This window comes from Lissotriton helveticus, chromosome 7 (assembly GCF_964261635.1).
Source record: "Lissotriton helveticus chromosome 7, aLisHel1.1, whole genome shotgun sequence".
NCBI lineage: Eukaryota > Metazoa > Chordata > Amphibia > Caudata > Salamandridae > Lissotriton > Lissotriton helveticus.
This window is the reverse complement of record NC_136068.1, coordinates 293,077,433-293,093,010: the sequence shown is the minus strand read 5'-3', so window position 1 is coordinate 293,093,010 and position 15,578 is coordinate 293,077,433. Positions and strand designations below refer to the sequence as shown.

General features: G+C 47.3%; 1 protein-coding gene across 1 annotated transcript in view; it reads right to left on the bottom strand.

The window, feature by feature from the left end:
• LOC144766744 (uncharacterized) overlaps positions 1–15,578 on the bottom strand; it is a 604,477-nt gene that overhangs the window by 273,432 nt on the left and 315,467 nt on the right. The window contains exons 7-8 of the mRNA XM_078650492.1: positions 3,587–3,647; positions 260–342 (exon numbers count right to left, since the gene is read on the bottom strand). Coding sequence (XP_078506618.1) covers positions 260–342; positions 3,587–3,647 — 144 coding nt within the window. The remainder of the gene's footprint in view (positions 1–259; positions 343–3,586; positions 3,648–15,578) is intronic.

Genomic DNA, 15,578 nt, shown 5'->3' with positions numbered 1-15,578 from the left:
GTAGCTGTCTACCTCCTGGAACGCCACCAAAACATTTATTATGTTGTCATTACTGGGGGCAGAGCCCAGACTCTCCAAAACATATACTCTAAGCAGTTGGCCAGCCCTAGTTTGTCATCTGTGTCGACTCACTCCCCTTTTCCTCTCACGGTCCTCCCCATTCAGCCTCACAGTTACTTCTTTTCAGTTATTCTTAGGCATCTGGTTATGAGCATACGTTAAACAAGCAGATTGGTTGTAGACAAAGAATGGCACTTACCTTGATCGTCAACTTAATATTAAGGCCGTCAGTGTTTACATCGTTGATATTGTGTGTGCAGCCTCCTTGTGTCGGTCCCGGTGCTACACAGGAAGTGAAAGGGTATCTTTAGGAGGTACGTGTTAAATACGATAAAGAACATATTTAAACAGGCGAGTTCAGTTCCGACAATCTACCATCAACAGATATAGGTGCCCACAAATGTCCATATCATAATCTGGACCTTCCACCTTCTGGAAACATTCAATTTGGAAAAATAAATCCCACCAAGCAGACCAAAGAGGGATATGTTAAGTGCAGGAGCCAGGTTTACTGTTACTGGCTACATTTCCGGATAGTGCTATTACTTCACCACGAGGGCTAGTGATAAGTATGACCTGTGGGAATCTTCTCTGCCGTTTTTAGTTCCAGACTATAGAGGAAGCGTGCATGCGCTGCTCGCTTTGCGAGGCATGCAGTGTTCAGAATGCAATGGAAGCTCCACCCACTCTCTGCCGATCATTTTCATTGGCTTAGCTTGTAAATGCTGCCTTACAATTGGTTTTAGGCTTGTTAGTCCCTCCCTATAACAGGTATGTCGTCATTTGTATCCTTCCATGGCTACTGGCCCCTTTACTTTGAGTGTTGCACAGTATGTTTTATTTATACTGTGAGCACTATTTTCTTCCAGTGCCTCCTCCCCCACAGTCCCAACCTTCTCGCCCCCCACTCTCGTTATTCGTGCCTTCTAACCTGCCCTCACTCCTGTTTGCAATGCAATAGGTCTCGCATAAATGCGAGTCCTATTGCATTGCAAATGCTTTTTTTTAACCTTATCTGTTGTAATATGGTGTTTTAAATGCAACATGTTTAACCATATATTTTTAAAATACTATTTGGAGGGCTTGGTGGGGTGTTAAGTAATCACCCACCCTTGTTTGGGAATTCAACCTACCCGCTATTCTCACTCCAGTTTCAAACCCGTCCGAAAACCTGCTGAAGGATCACGCTTTAGAAACGCTGTCAAGGTTGTAAGGTATGCTTAATTCTCACTTAAAAAGAAACAAACTTACTACTTTATGTGATATGAGTCATTGAAGTAGGGCCACATACCCTACCACGAGATTTCTCCTTACACCCTGCTACATACAACTCATATCTTGCTTGCTGCCAGTACACAACTGAGTGTGTAAGGGTGCAGCCATCTTGGTGACGCTTATTACCATCAACATTGAAAAAAGACTCGAGATTACGCCCATATCGGTTAGGTAGCCCTCAAGAATTGGGGTTTAGGAAAGACTTCAATTAAATGGCCATGTTTCAATGGTAAAATACCAGTTTTACTTTTAAAAGCGTACAGGGCATATTCATTATTAGGCTGTGTTTTAATAAAATACTGTATTGTTTGCGATATTTGTGAATTGGTAATTATTTTAAATTTTTGGCGTGCACGTAATCTTTTTTTTACCTTGTATAATATATGAGTGAACTATTTTAATTTTATGTATTACCAACAAATGGGGACACAGTACACATATATTTGATAACATATTTAATGATGTATTTTCTTACGAAGAGAAAATTTGTCCAAACATGGTTACCTTAACTACGCTCACACAAGACACCGCCGACAGCCAAGATTGTGCTCAAAAACGTCACTTCGACTTCCAGCCAAGTCACTGAGGTCAACTTCGTCACTTTCAACGAACTCAAAAAGACTACATCTCCCAGCATGTTTAGTGTCCACCAGACGCTGCGGGTGCCCAATGGAAAGGGTGGGTTCTGTTGAACAGCATTAGAGTTCCAGATGAACCAACCAGAGCTTGGGTTACTCCTAGGGGTCACTCTGGTGCGCAGTGTAGACTGTGCGAGGCAGCAGACCACAGTGAATGAGCAAAGAGAGCTCGGGCAACTCAGGTTCTCTCCAGTCCAGGCCTGGCAATGCCTGTGTGTATGGAGCCCTGGCCCGCGGCCTTCCTAATCCCACCACCTCCCATCAACACACAGCAGCCCGAGGTGACCGTCTCCCTCCTGTACAGCTGGGCCAAGTACCAGAGCCACCAGAAAGCAAGGGTAATGCCTACGACCTGGTGGTGGTACTACAGGTGAGGGTGTTGTGGAAGGGACGTCAAAGATATACAGTTTTGGTTAGCAAGATTGAGGCATCCAGTAGGCAATGGCAATGCCTGCTGCCAGCAGAAGCGATACTATTTCATGTTATCGTCATAAATAGGATCACGGCTCATCCTCACGACTAGTTATTTTAGTGATAGTCCATTATCATTTTGGAAGAACTCATCACGAGAGCACAATTGAAGACTTTTTTCAGGGCCACTATGTGAATCACTTAAAATGAACTTATTGAATGATGATGACACAAAGTCTTAACTGTTTTGTGATAAAATCTTTTTGGGTAGGTGAGGTGTCCATCTCAAATGCTAACACTGGTTAACGAGATATTTTACAAGCCAGAGGACCCGGAAAATCCGAACCTGCGCAGTGCATAGCAACTGTTCCTAAGGTTTCAACTATTTAATCTTGTTTGATGTGATTCTCATGAGAATCGCATCAAACAAGATTAATCCCTTGGGCGTGGCGGTAATCCAGCCGCGGCGCTGGGGGGGAGGGGTGCCGCGCGGCGCTGCCATGCTGGTGACGGAACCACTCCGTCACCAGCCACGGGCACGCTGTGCTTGTGACGGAGTGACATCAAACAAGATTAAATAGTCCCTAAGGTTTCAACTACTTAACCCCTTGGATGCTGGTGACGGAACCACTCCGTCACCAGCTCAGCACCCCCGTGGCTGGTGACGGAGTGGTTCCGTCACCAGCACCCAGGGGGTTAAATAGTTGAAAACTTAGTGACTATTTAATCTTGTTTGATGCGATTCTCATGAGAATCGCATCAAACAAGATTAAATAGTTGAAACCTTAGCGCCAGTTGCTGTGCACTGCGCACGTAACCATTTGCATGGCCTACTACTACTGCATTGAAAATGCTTGTTATAACTGGCTAGTGAAGGCAAATTAGAGGGTCAGTCATCCCCGTCGTGAGCTAGAAGAGGACAGTCTAGAGACACAGCTGGAAGGCAGAGCAGCACCGGATGTGCAAGCAGGGTAACTTTCCACATCTATTGCAGAGGATATGAAGAATGCAGTGCCGTATTGAGAATGTACGGGTAATGTGAAGCTGTGGTGTTTGTGCAGGAAGTTCAAGAGAGCCGCGGACAGCACAGCTCAGATCCATCCATCCATCCATCCATCCATCCATCCATCCATCCATCCATCCATCCATCCATCCATTAAATTGATCTAGGATAAAAGAATAAGGGGGGATTAGAAACATACTTGTGATGCTGCATAAAAGTTCGTCAAGTGCCTTAACAGATGCTTTTAGTAATTGTTTTACCTGTAAAAAAAAAAAGAAAAAAGCTCTGTTAGAACAGCAGCCTTGCTGATTTTTATTGACTTTATCAATGCTTTTCTAAAGACTTTGCTGGTCTGAAATGAGCTTGATTTAAATATGTAAAGGGCGAAAGGTAAAACAGTACTGAAGCTCCGTGTTGTGTCTACAAAGCTATAAAAATGCTATGCTTACATTTCTTATCAGTATGGAAAGAGAAGCACTTCGCCATGGTTAATATTCCTTAAGTCTGAAATACTTTTTTTTAACATTAAATTAAACATAGGTCAGCGCCCAGTGCGGCCGCCCTGGTTACACTGCCCTAAAGACGGCCTGTGTGAGCCACTTGTAGCTCTCCAGCTACCTGGAAGTAGCTCTCCAGTGTGCAGTATAGCATACTAATTAGAAACTTTTGTTGGGTTGAATAAATATATACATATCCCAAAATTGAAAGGTGTGTCTTCGCGATGAAAATGTGTGTTTTCAGGACTCATTAGCTGACCTACAGAAAAAAATATATTTAGATGTTATATTTGAGTGATAAATCCTGAAGTATTACAAATACTACCCTGGTGACTGGGTCATTGCAACTGTTACTGCCCAGTATTACCCACTTAGAGGTATTCCAAATTGAAAAAACCTTATTACAGTAGTGCTGGTAAATCTGAATGATGCACTTTGTTGATCACTGCTGGTAATCACAAAAGAAGCCTTATCTCACATGGTCACTATTATAACACTAATAATATAAGTATCTTGGGATCACTTTCATTGAACATAAATAGCTCTAGTTACAGCAAAGGTTAGAGACCCCTGGTATAAAGCCTGTCTTCTAAGCTAAGCGTCAGGTTTAGTCTATATTCACACTATGTGGCTTATGGAAGAACCCTTTTCGAAGAAGAAACAGTAAAGCTGGAACACTATTATACCATGTATATTTATTGCTCGATGAAAATGACACGCGACCATAAGAAGAGAAGCAAAATAGTTGAGTTATAAATATTGCCCTGAGAACTCTACAGAGTAAAAGGGTTTGCATTGCGCAGGGAAACATCAAAGAAGAGATAATTATTTTTGCTGTCCAATGACAGTTAAATATGATGTTTTTTTTATTTTCATGCTAAACAAAAACACTTTTTCACTTCATACTTTCAGATGTTAACACCATCTGAATGACATCTTCATGATTGCAATCAAAAAGAACAAGCGTAAGACTATCACTTACATTTTACAAGTGACACAAGAACAATTTTCTCCATAAGTTTTTAGGTCTCGCATAGTCAGTGCATGCGCTGCCTCTACGAGGCATAATGTGATCTGTAGTGTTGTTTGAAACTCCGCCTATTGCCGGTAGTTTCTATTGCCACTTGCCATTCGTTTACTCTGGTATTTATTTTGTTACCGTGCTTATCATTGGCTTGTGATCCCATGCGTCACTTCCGGTGCTGCTTCCATTTTGCAGGAAGCAGCACCGACCAGCTACAGTTTTGTTCCGCTGCTCGTCCTTATCTTTTCATGTCGGGACTAATTTTCCACCGCTGTTCACCAGTCCTGGCTGGTGTGTGAGAGGGGCGGGCATCACATGCTTGCTGTAATTGCTGCACTGCTGCAAGCCGCGCTTTATTCGTTAAATAGGGAGGCCGCTTCTTGCTTTACTTTTAAACGGCTCGCCAACCAGTGCCGGTGAGGCTGCTCCTTGCTTTACTTTTAAACGGCTCGCCAATCAGTGCCGGTGTGCGCGAGGGGCGGCCAGCGCTTGTTGTAATTGCTGCACCGTTACAAGCTTTATTCCTTATATAGGGACGCCGGTCCTTGCTTTATTTTTAAACGGCTCGCCATACAATGGACACAGCAGGACGTGAGCTTTGCTCACACTGCCATGTATTGAGAGCGGGGTGACCTGGAATGGGAGCCCGGCAGCATCTAGTGTCCTGCTGCCAGGCCCGGCTCCCAGGGTGACTGAGCATGCAGTCCTCAATGCCTTTCTAACCCGTATGCACCCAGCTCTTCTAAATAACTATTGTGCACCTCTTCTGCTCCTCCTCCCCTAATTGTTACACCATGGGACGCCGTGGTTGTTTTTTAAATATGGCGGCCACGCATTTCTGCTGCACTGCGCGCCACACAGTGGATATAGCAGAGCACGTGTTTTGGTTGCGCTGCCTCTGGAACCTCTCCTCCTCCTCGCTTCTGCCCTGCGCCTCCAGCAGCATAAATCCAGTCTCAGCAGCAAGCTGTCTACCAGCATCACCATGGATCAGAATGGTAAGGTAGGTGCCGCCTTGTCCTTGTTTACGTTACAACTTCTGGTACAACAAGTGTATGTGTCCTCAATAAATCTAGAGTTCAGGCAGCACTGTCTGGTTTACTTGTGTTGTTACATGGCCTGGCGTGGTGAACCCCCCCAGACCACCTCATCCCACCTTTTTGGTTTGCAGGATACCATCGCTTCCCATTTTACAATAATGGCCGCACACCACTCGCAAGAGGCTGCCCTTGTTTTTATTCCTCCCTCAGGCCTACTGTTCTGCTCGGTCCACTCTCCCTGCTCTGGGTCCTACCTTCTAAACCTTCCTGGCTTCTGTCGTGTGTGTGTGCATGTTTTCTGCATATGTTTGAGGTTCTGGTATGTGTTGCGTGCATGTTAACTTGTGTGTTTGCGCACCCACCTGTGTGTATGTGTGTGCATGTGTCTGTGTATATGTTTGTATACGTTTGCTTGTAGCTGCTGGCAGTAACCTCGCGGGCAGGCAGCAGAGCTCATTGCCAAGCTGCCAAGGGGCTGGCTGTCCATGAGCACACACACCTTAAAACATTCCTCACATCCAAATAACATAGAGACAAACGTGCCTCTCCTGGGTTAAAAAAAAAAACCCTTAAACTGGAAGAAGAGGGAAACTTCATTTTGTTCTCTTCTCCTTCAGTATTTGTTTAAGGTTTGTTTTCGTCTTTCGTACATTTTTAAGCAAAGGAAAGGGGTCTGACAGCGTGACCAAATGTTCATTTAGGAAAAACAGACAACCCAGAATATATCTGTCCGAGTGTGTAAAGTGTATTTTTCAGCTGCTGGTGCCCACCCCGAATAAAATGACAAGGCATTTTTTATCATTTCACTTGTGTGACATTTCCATACCTTCCGTGTCGCTAGGTGTGACCATGCCACATCATTGTCGTGCCTTGTATCGCACGTGCGCAGGGCCGCTGGCGCTGCGCGTAACATAAGGACCTGGGACACTGATCTACTGGTCCGCGTGGTCCGAACTAACCCCGGGCCACGCCTCCTTTATTTTTATATGATACGCGGTGTGACGTTACACACCCGCGTATGCGCACGTCTGCGTGCGTGATCAGCTAGACTGCTAACCCGCAGTCTTCGGACATTACATTCCTTTTAACCTTTATTTGAAAACAAACAAACAAATATCACATGAGATTCATTATGCAGAGTTCTACTGATGAAGTAAACAAAAGGCCGTGCGGCCTGTTACCAGTCTGGTGGCTGATCACCCTGGCCTCAGTCCACAGCAAAGTCAGCCAGTTGTGAAGAAGGGGCCGGGTTCCTTCTCAGTCCATAGCCCGCTGCTTCTCCGCGGAATAGGGCTCTCCGCGGGGCCTCTTGTTGGGGTGTTCCAGCAGGTCGGGTCCCCGTACGGAAATGGGGACTTGTGGTTGTTGGTGTCCCCATGGCCAGGGGACCAGCTGGTGGGCTATTCGCTTGGGTTCCGTGTTCGCTTCCTTGCGGACTGTTGTGTCCTTCCGGTGAACTGGGTAGCTCTTGGTCTGGCTCTTGGCAGGGGTGATCCCCTGGTTGAAGGGCGGCTTTCTTGAAGAAAGATACGTTTCGCGTGACAGTTTCTCCACTCCTTTGAACTGTCACCATAGTGCCGGTCCGGCTCGTGACTGTCCAGGGCCTCGGTTCGAATGGGAGCCTGAACTTGCTCCCGGGGTACCTGTCTTTCACATAGACTTGATCTCTTTCCCGAATGGAGGGTTCTTTGGCTCTGCGTCGGAAGCTAGTGTAGTCATTTGATCGCCTCCTGTTGACCAGAGTCCGTCAGGGGCTTACTTGGTTTGTAGTCCAGGTGTGATGGTTGGGGAGTGTATCTCGGACTATCCTTCCCATTGCTGACGGGCCGGGGGCGGCTTCCGTAGTGCGATGGGGCGTGAGCCGGTACTCCCTCAGGAACGTGTAGATAGCCCTCTCCAACGGGGCTTCTTCAGCGTGGGCGATCCGGATGACTTTATTGAGAGTGCGCATAAACCTCTCGACCTCCCCATTGGCTTGAGGCCACCGGGGGGTCACCTTCCGGTGTTAAATTCCCCCCTCCTTGAGGTAGTCAGCAAACTCTTGTCCCTGGAATGGCGGTCCATTGTCGGTCTTGACCCCCTCAAAGATGCCGTGGGTGGCGATGATCTTCTCAAACTTTGCTACGACTTCTTTGGCGGTGAGCGTTGTTACTATTTCTACCTCCGGGTACTTGGTGAAGTCGTCAATTATGACGAGCATATATCTACCGTCTGGAAGGTGCCCAAAGTCTGCACTGACTTGTTCCCATGGCCTCTGCGGGTTGTCCTCGGTGATCACTGGGGGCGGGCATTCAGGTTGCCCGGCCGCTTGGCACCATTGGCATTCTTTGACAGTTTGTTCTACTTGGGTGTTCATGTCCGGAAACCACACTTTTGCACGGAGTCTGCTCTTGGTTTTTACCATCCCTTGGTGCCCGCGGTGTGCCAGCTCAATTCCTTGTTGGGTCAGGCTCGTTGGCATCACGATCCGTGGTCCCCTCAGGAGGCACCCTTGGCTGTCTACGTACAGTTCCTCCCGGACCTTTAGAAGGGTTTCTAGGGCACTCTTCGCCTGGGGTGTTCTCTTGCTTAACGATGCTTGGAGAGCTTTCCACTCGTTGGCCTGTATTGCGTGTATCACTAGTTGGAGGACTTCATCGCTGCGAGTTGCTTCGATGATCATGTCTATGCTCATGGGTAGGGGTCTTGACCTTTCTAGTACCACCTGTACGTATTCCTCCGTCTCTTCAGCATCTTCCTTTTCTTTGTTAGTGGCTGCTCTGGGATGCCTCGAGAGGTAGTCTGCCGGGTTCATTGCTCACGGTTTGAATTCCAGCTGGTAGTCGTACTCCTGGAGTTGCAAGATCCATTTCTCTATCCTGGGTGGAGGTTTGGAGACAGATCCTCGGAATAGAGGGATTAGTGGTTTGTGATCTGCCAGGCCGTACGGGCTGGCATCCACGGCTATGTTGGTCGGTTTCGCCGGGTCGAAGTACGACAGGGTCTTATCCGCCGACAGTGCTCCTTTGTGTTCAGGAATGCAACGTTTTGCTCTTCTCCCCACTGCCAGGGGGTGGTGGACTAGGTGAGTTCCCGGAGGGGCCTGGTGAGGTTGGACAAATCTGGGATGAATCTCCCGCAGAATTTTACCATGCCGAGGAAGCTCCGTACCTCCGATATGTTTGTCGGCGCTGGGATCGCTTGCACGTCCCTCACTTTGTCCGGGTCAGGAGCTATTCCTTGGTCTGAGAAGGTGTATCCAAAGAAACTGATTTTATTTTGGAGAAATTGGCACTTCTCGCGGTGTAACGTTAGGCCTGATTCTTTGATTCTCTGCAGCACACCTCTCAGTCTTTGGTTATGTTCCTCGACTGTGTTCGCGTAGATGAGCAGGTCATTGCTGACGTTTAGGACTCCGGGGAGCCCGCTCAGAACTTCCCTGATGGTGTTTTGGAAGACTTCACCAGCGCTCGAGATCCCGAAGTTGAGTCGTCGGTATCGTCGGAGACCCACATGGGTGGAGAAAGTGGTGATGTATCGGGAGTCCGGGTGCAGGGGCAGCTGATGATAACCTGACCGGAGGTCCATTTTGGAGAACCACTTCGCTCCGTTCAGTTCTCCTAGAATGTCGTCGATGGTGGGCGTCAAATGTCGTTCCCTTTTTACTGCTGCGTTGGGCAGGCGCATGTCGACACAGATGCGGACCTGTCCCGGCTGTTTAGGTTTTCGCGCCACCACTATTGGCGATACCCACGGGGTGGGCCTTGCTGACCTTCTCGATGATGCCCTGTCGTTCGAGAGCTTCGAGTTCTTGTTCCACTTTCTTCTTCAGGTGGAACGCTATTCTCCGGTGCCTGAGGGCTACTGGTTGGATGGATGGGTCAATATGGAGAGCCACTTCTTTGCCTTTTAGACACCCTATACCTTGGAACGTGTCTTCGAATTCTTCGAGGATGGTGTCCAATTCCTCTTCCAGCACGGCCATCGCGAATGATATCAGTTGCAAATCTTCGGCGGCCTGTCCACTGAGGAGCATGCCACTGCCTTCTTTGGTTACGTAGACGGTTGAGGGGATTCTCCGGTCCTGGTGCTGTAGTTCAGTTTGGAAGCATCCGATTAGAGAAATTGGGGTCTTTTGTCCGTATGCGAAGACTCGGATCTTGGCTGTCTTCAGAGCCGGCTTTTCACGTAGTTGGTTGTAGACGTTTGCCGCCATGAGTTCAATCGAGGCTCCTGTGTCGATTGTGGTCCTCACCTCTTGGTTGTGTATTCTAATGCGGCACTTCGGGAGACGCCTCTTTTTCCTCAGTGGCTGGTCGATGGCGAATACGTAGTGGACTGGGTAGTCATTGGAGTCATCGTCCATATTTTCACTGTCTGGGCTTTCTCTGATGGCATGGGCTGCTTCAGGTTTCTGCTTAGATGACCTGCAGACTGATGCAAAATGGTTCATTCACCCACACGAGCCGCATTTCCTCCCCCGCGCTGGACAGTCTTGAGCACGATGGGGCGTGCCTCCGCAGTATCCGCATTCTTTTCAGCGCTCTTGTGGTTTTCTTCCTCCAAACTGGCGTTGTTTCGGTCGGACAACGTTGATCTGTTCGGCTGTGTTTACTTGCTCCACTTTGACTGGTCTATGGAGTACCGCTTCCATGTGTGACGCTCTCGCTTGTGACAGTTCTTTGGACCGCCCTAGTTTCAAAATGTCCGCCAACGGTTTTCCGTCTTCTTGGAGGATCTTTACCCTCAGGTTGGAGGAGTAGCAACCTTGTATTATCTGGCCACGTATCTCTTCTTGCTTGTCACGGAAACCGCAGGTGCTGGCGAGTTCCTTGAGCCTGCCGTGGAATGCGTCAAGTGATTCTTCAGCCTCTTGTCGCACCTGTCTGAAGATGAAACGCTCATAATCCTTACTGGCCATCGGTTCGAAGTGCGCGTTGAGCGCGTTGAGGAGTGTGACGTAGGTGTGTGGAGTGGCCTCCACCAGGGTCTTGTAAATTCTGTGTATGTCCTTCCCACTGAGATGAAGGAGAAGCGCCCTGCGCCTTTCTCTCGCCGTTCCAGCACCTTTGAAATAGAACTGCAACCGCTCCCTCCAGTCTTTCCATCGTGGCGCTAGGGATGCCGGTGCGCCGTCAACCAGAAACGGCTCGATGGGGGGAATTGCCGCCATTTTAGCACGTGGGGTCTTCCTGTACCTCGATGGGGATGCTGCAGCAGTGGCGCTGGTGGCGGAGCTTTGCTGACTCCCCTCGCCGAAAGGTTGCTCAGATGTTCTGGAGCAGGATCAGGCCGGTGAGGACTGGGCCACAGATAGGGTGGTGCACTCTCAGGAATGGGCGGATGGGGTGTGGAGGCTACTCAGGCCAGCTGTCGGCTGCGCTCGCCCTTACCCTGTCTAGCCTGATGAGGGTACAGACTCTGTCCTCCCCGCCTTCCGGGGGCCACACTCGCCGCCACTCCACAGAGTTCAGGCACCGCTGTGGGGGCTGCTGGTGCACTGCAGCGTCGTGCGTAGACTCTAGCGACCGGGGCGGGCCGTTCTGATCAGGCCCTCAGCACCCGGGGCCTCCAGCGTCGTTTGCGCACCGACGCGCCGCCGAAGGGCAAACAGGAGCGGCTGGTGGGGTAGAGCATGGGTCCCTTCAGACCCTCGTCGCCATTGTCGTGCCTTGTATCACACGTGCGCAGGGCCGCTGGCGCTGCGCATAACATAAGGACCTGGGGCACTGATCTGCTGGTCCGCGTGGTCCGAACTAACCCCGGGCCACGCCTCCTTTATTTTTATATGATACGCGGTGTGACGTTACACACCCGCGTATGCGCACGTCTGCGTGCGCGATCAGCTAGACTGCTAACCCACAGTCTTCGGACATTACAATCGTGTGACTAAGCATACGAGTGGCAGTGGCACTGTTTAATTTTGGTTACACCTATTATTCCAATTTAATTGTCGAAGCATTCTAGCAAGATCAAAATGTTTCTATATTGCAGAAAACGCTCATAATTTAAAAACGTCTTCAACCACACATCTACTGTATTTTAAGTCTCTTTTCCTTCACTCACTCGCCACAGAGGGGGTTTCTAGTTCCAATTTCATTTGTTCTGTCTCTTTCCAATTTCTCCGCTCAGTGCCCCCTCTCTCTCCTTTCTTATTCCTCTCATTGTTCCTCTCATAACACCCTAATATTTCTTTTCTAGAGAGGCGGGTATCTTTGTCCTTAGTTGTCCAGTTTTCATGCCTTCTAGCATTTCGTTCCACAGTCTCTTTTTCTCTTTCTTCTTAGCTTTTCTTTTTTCTTGTGTTTTTATAATTATTATTGTTCCCACTAAAGTTTAGATCCACTTCGTGTCTCCATTAAGACGATATTTACCTCACCTGCCATCGGGGTCTTTCTTCCCCATTCATCTCCAGAGCATCTCTCATTCTCCCCCATTCTACTCTAGATTCTTACAAAAAAGTTATACTCAGCAAAAGTAAAAACCATAGTCATTTTTGAAGCCAACAGCTCTAACTTTAAACAAGCATTTGCAATGCAATAGGTCTCGCATTTGAGAGAGTTTGAGCTATTGGATTGTAAATGACAGTGCCTTTTATTTATGTTTTGAAAACCTGCAAGCGGTGCCTAAACACACACTTTGTACTTATAGTTATTGCTTACGAGAAGTAAGGCTGGCAGAAACTGCGCCTCTTTTACTGCCAGTCTTCACGTAAGCAACGATTATAAGTACAAAGTGTGTGTTTTGGCACCGCTTGCAGATTTTCAAAACGTAAATAAAAGGCACTGTCATTTTTTTATAGCTTTTGATGTCTGAGGAAGAAAAATTGTGGAAATCGGCAAACTGTGCATCAATTGGTGTATCAGGTGGCAACCCCATTAATATGTGCGGCAGGAAGTAGTTAAAAGATTACGGGCCAGATGTAGGTAATCTCGATTTACCTACTCTTAAATACCGAATCATACCGATTCGGTATTTAAGAGTAGGTAAATGGGATGTAGGTAATTTCACTTTTGAAATTACCGAATCGGAATGATTCGGTAATTACCGAATCGGTATTTACCGATTCGGTAATTGCCATTGATTCCTATGGGCCTTGAGGCAAAATTACCGAATTTGCAAGGGGGACAGGGTGTCACTTTGACACCCTGTTGCAACCCTAAATTGTGCATGAATGCACATGTTGCTGACATACATGCCCTTAGGGCATGTATGTCTGCAACATGGCACATTTTTTAAAGCAAAAAAAAATGCTTTTTGAAGGGTTTTCATTATTTACCACCAACTTCTAGTTGGTGGTAAATAACAAATTCTTAAACCCTTGTAGCACTGATTACAGTGCTACCTACACGTTAAATTACAGAATCAGTAATTTTACCGATTCGGTATTTTACCGAATCGGAAAAATTAGAGATTCGGTAAAATTACTGCTTCTGTAATTTAACATGCCCCTACATCTCAATATACAAATACCGGTCGGAAACGGCCAAAAATCGGTATTTTCGGCCGTTTCCGACCGGTATTTGCCTACCTACATCGGGCCCTACATCATTTCAGGTGCCCTTAGATTTGGGCCTCTAACTTTGATGGTTTTATTACCGAAGAGCTTTAGCAACTGGCACCGTCAAAATCACAAAACAATAGCATATGCTTTTCCATTTTAAGCAAAGAGACGGTAGTCCACCCTACAAGCCTTTTACCTATACGTTTCACATGGATCCCACCTACTCTTACTGGGGGCTGTGAAAGAGAGCCTCTTGTATTGCTGCTTTAGATGAGGTGAGGCCTGTCCTGCTCTCCACTGCACAAAACTCAATTGTTATTATTATTAATATTTACAGTATTTGTAAAGCCCATCAATAGTTCCAAGGGACATCACGGCGTTAGGACAGGTTAGAGTGTACTGCAATTTGATCAATGGTGGGATCAGTGTCTAGGAAGCAGGATGGTTTTCAGTTTTTTTCTGAACAGAAGGTAGTCGTCAGTGAGGCGAAAGTCGAGTGGCAGGCCGTTCCAGAGGACTGCGGCTGATTTGGAAAAAGACCAGTCGCCCATTCTGACCTTGATTGTATGCTTGACTGAGGCAAGGTGCGTAGTTTGCGTAACTACGCTCTACGCGAATCGCACGTAGCACAGAGCAAAAACGCATAGCATAGCGGGCATTTTTTGCTCGCTCGCGGTCCTCAACATCAAGCTGGTGACCACGAGCGAGCAAAATCAACATCCCGGCAAGACTTTTTTCCTCGTTCGCGATTGGCAACATAAAGTTGTCGATCACGAGCGTGGAAAATAAACCTCCCGGCGAGATTCTCAACGAGAAGAGAAACTACCAGTCCGCGTTGAGAAAGCTGCAGCTCGAGTACAAATCTACTTGAGCAGCAGCAAACAACCGCTTGTACTGTGCATGATGCCGTTGCTACGCGTAGCGCTACTATGCGTACTACACCCAGGGTTATCAAGCATGATCTCAGGTTACACAAGGGGATGTGAAAGTGTAATTTATCTTGTAAGATGTGTGGTCCTTTTTTATGTAAGGTTCTATGCGCAAAACAGAGGAGCTTGAAGTTAGCTCTCTGACAGACTGGTAGCCAATGTAATTCCTTCAGGCAGTAGGATGCTGAACTGTATTCTTTTATTACATATTAATTTTGCAGTGGCACTCTGGACCACCTGAAGTCTGGAGAAAAGATAGCGGCCATGCCAACATAAAGGGCGTTGTCGTAATCTAGTCTGCTCATAAGCAGAGCCTGTGTGACAGTTTGTCTGCAGTTCTGTGGAATCCAGGGGAAGAGTTGTCTAAAATGTTTCAGTATAGAATAGGCTTTTCTGCACAGTATGCGTATTTGGTCCTACATAGATAGAGTGTCCTAGAAAATGATGCCCAAATTATTTGCCGCTCATTTGGGTTCTGGGGCAGTGCCTAGTGACTGGGGCGAAAAGCTATTGTCCCAAATACCTGGGCACACCCGAAAAGTAGGATTTCAGATTTCCTGGTGTTTCATTTTAGACAGTGTTGGGACAGCCAACCTGCGAGCTCAGTGAGGCAATTTATTAGGTTGTTCTTAGTCTCAGTGTTGGTCAGCCTGTCTATTAGGGGAATCACCGATTGTGTGTCATCGGCGTATGAGTAGATGTCAAATACCCATTTCCTACTAATATCAACCAGAGATGAAACGTATGCATTAAACAGGGTGCGGCTTAGGGTAGCTCCCTGCAGGACTCTGAATTTAATTCTATTTGAGGTGGAAGTGTAGGATCCCATATGAATTGTTTGGGTCTGATCTTTCAGAAAGGAGGCGAACCATGACAAGGCTTTAGAACTGATCCCTTTTTTATGCAGGATTTGGAGTAGTTTAGTGTGTGGGACAGTGTCGAAGGCTGCAGTAAAAACCAGTAGGATCAGTGCTACGGCTCTACCTTGATCAGCTAGTGGTCTAATATTATCAGACACTGCCAATAGAGTGACTTTGGTACTATTGTTGGCTCTAAAGCCCGTCTGAGAGGGGTCAAGTAAATTGGAAGGTGGTAAGTTGCTTATTTACTAAACGCTCCAAGACTTTAGCTAGATAGGGAAGTTGAGAGATGGGGCGGTAGTTAGCTGGGTCATATATTCCGAATCCAGCTTTTTTTAGAAGTGGAAATACCATTGTT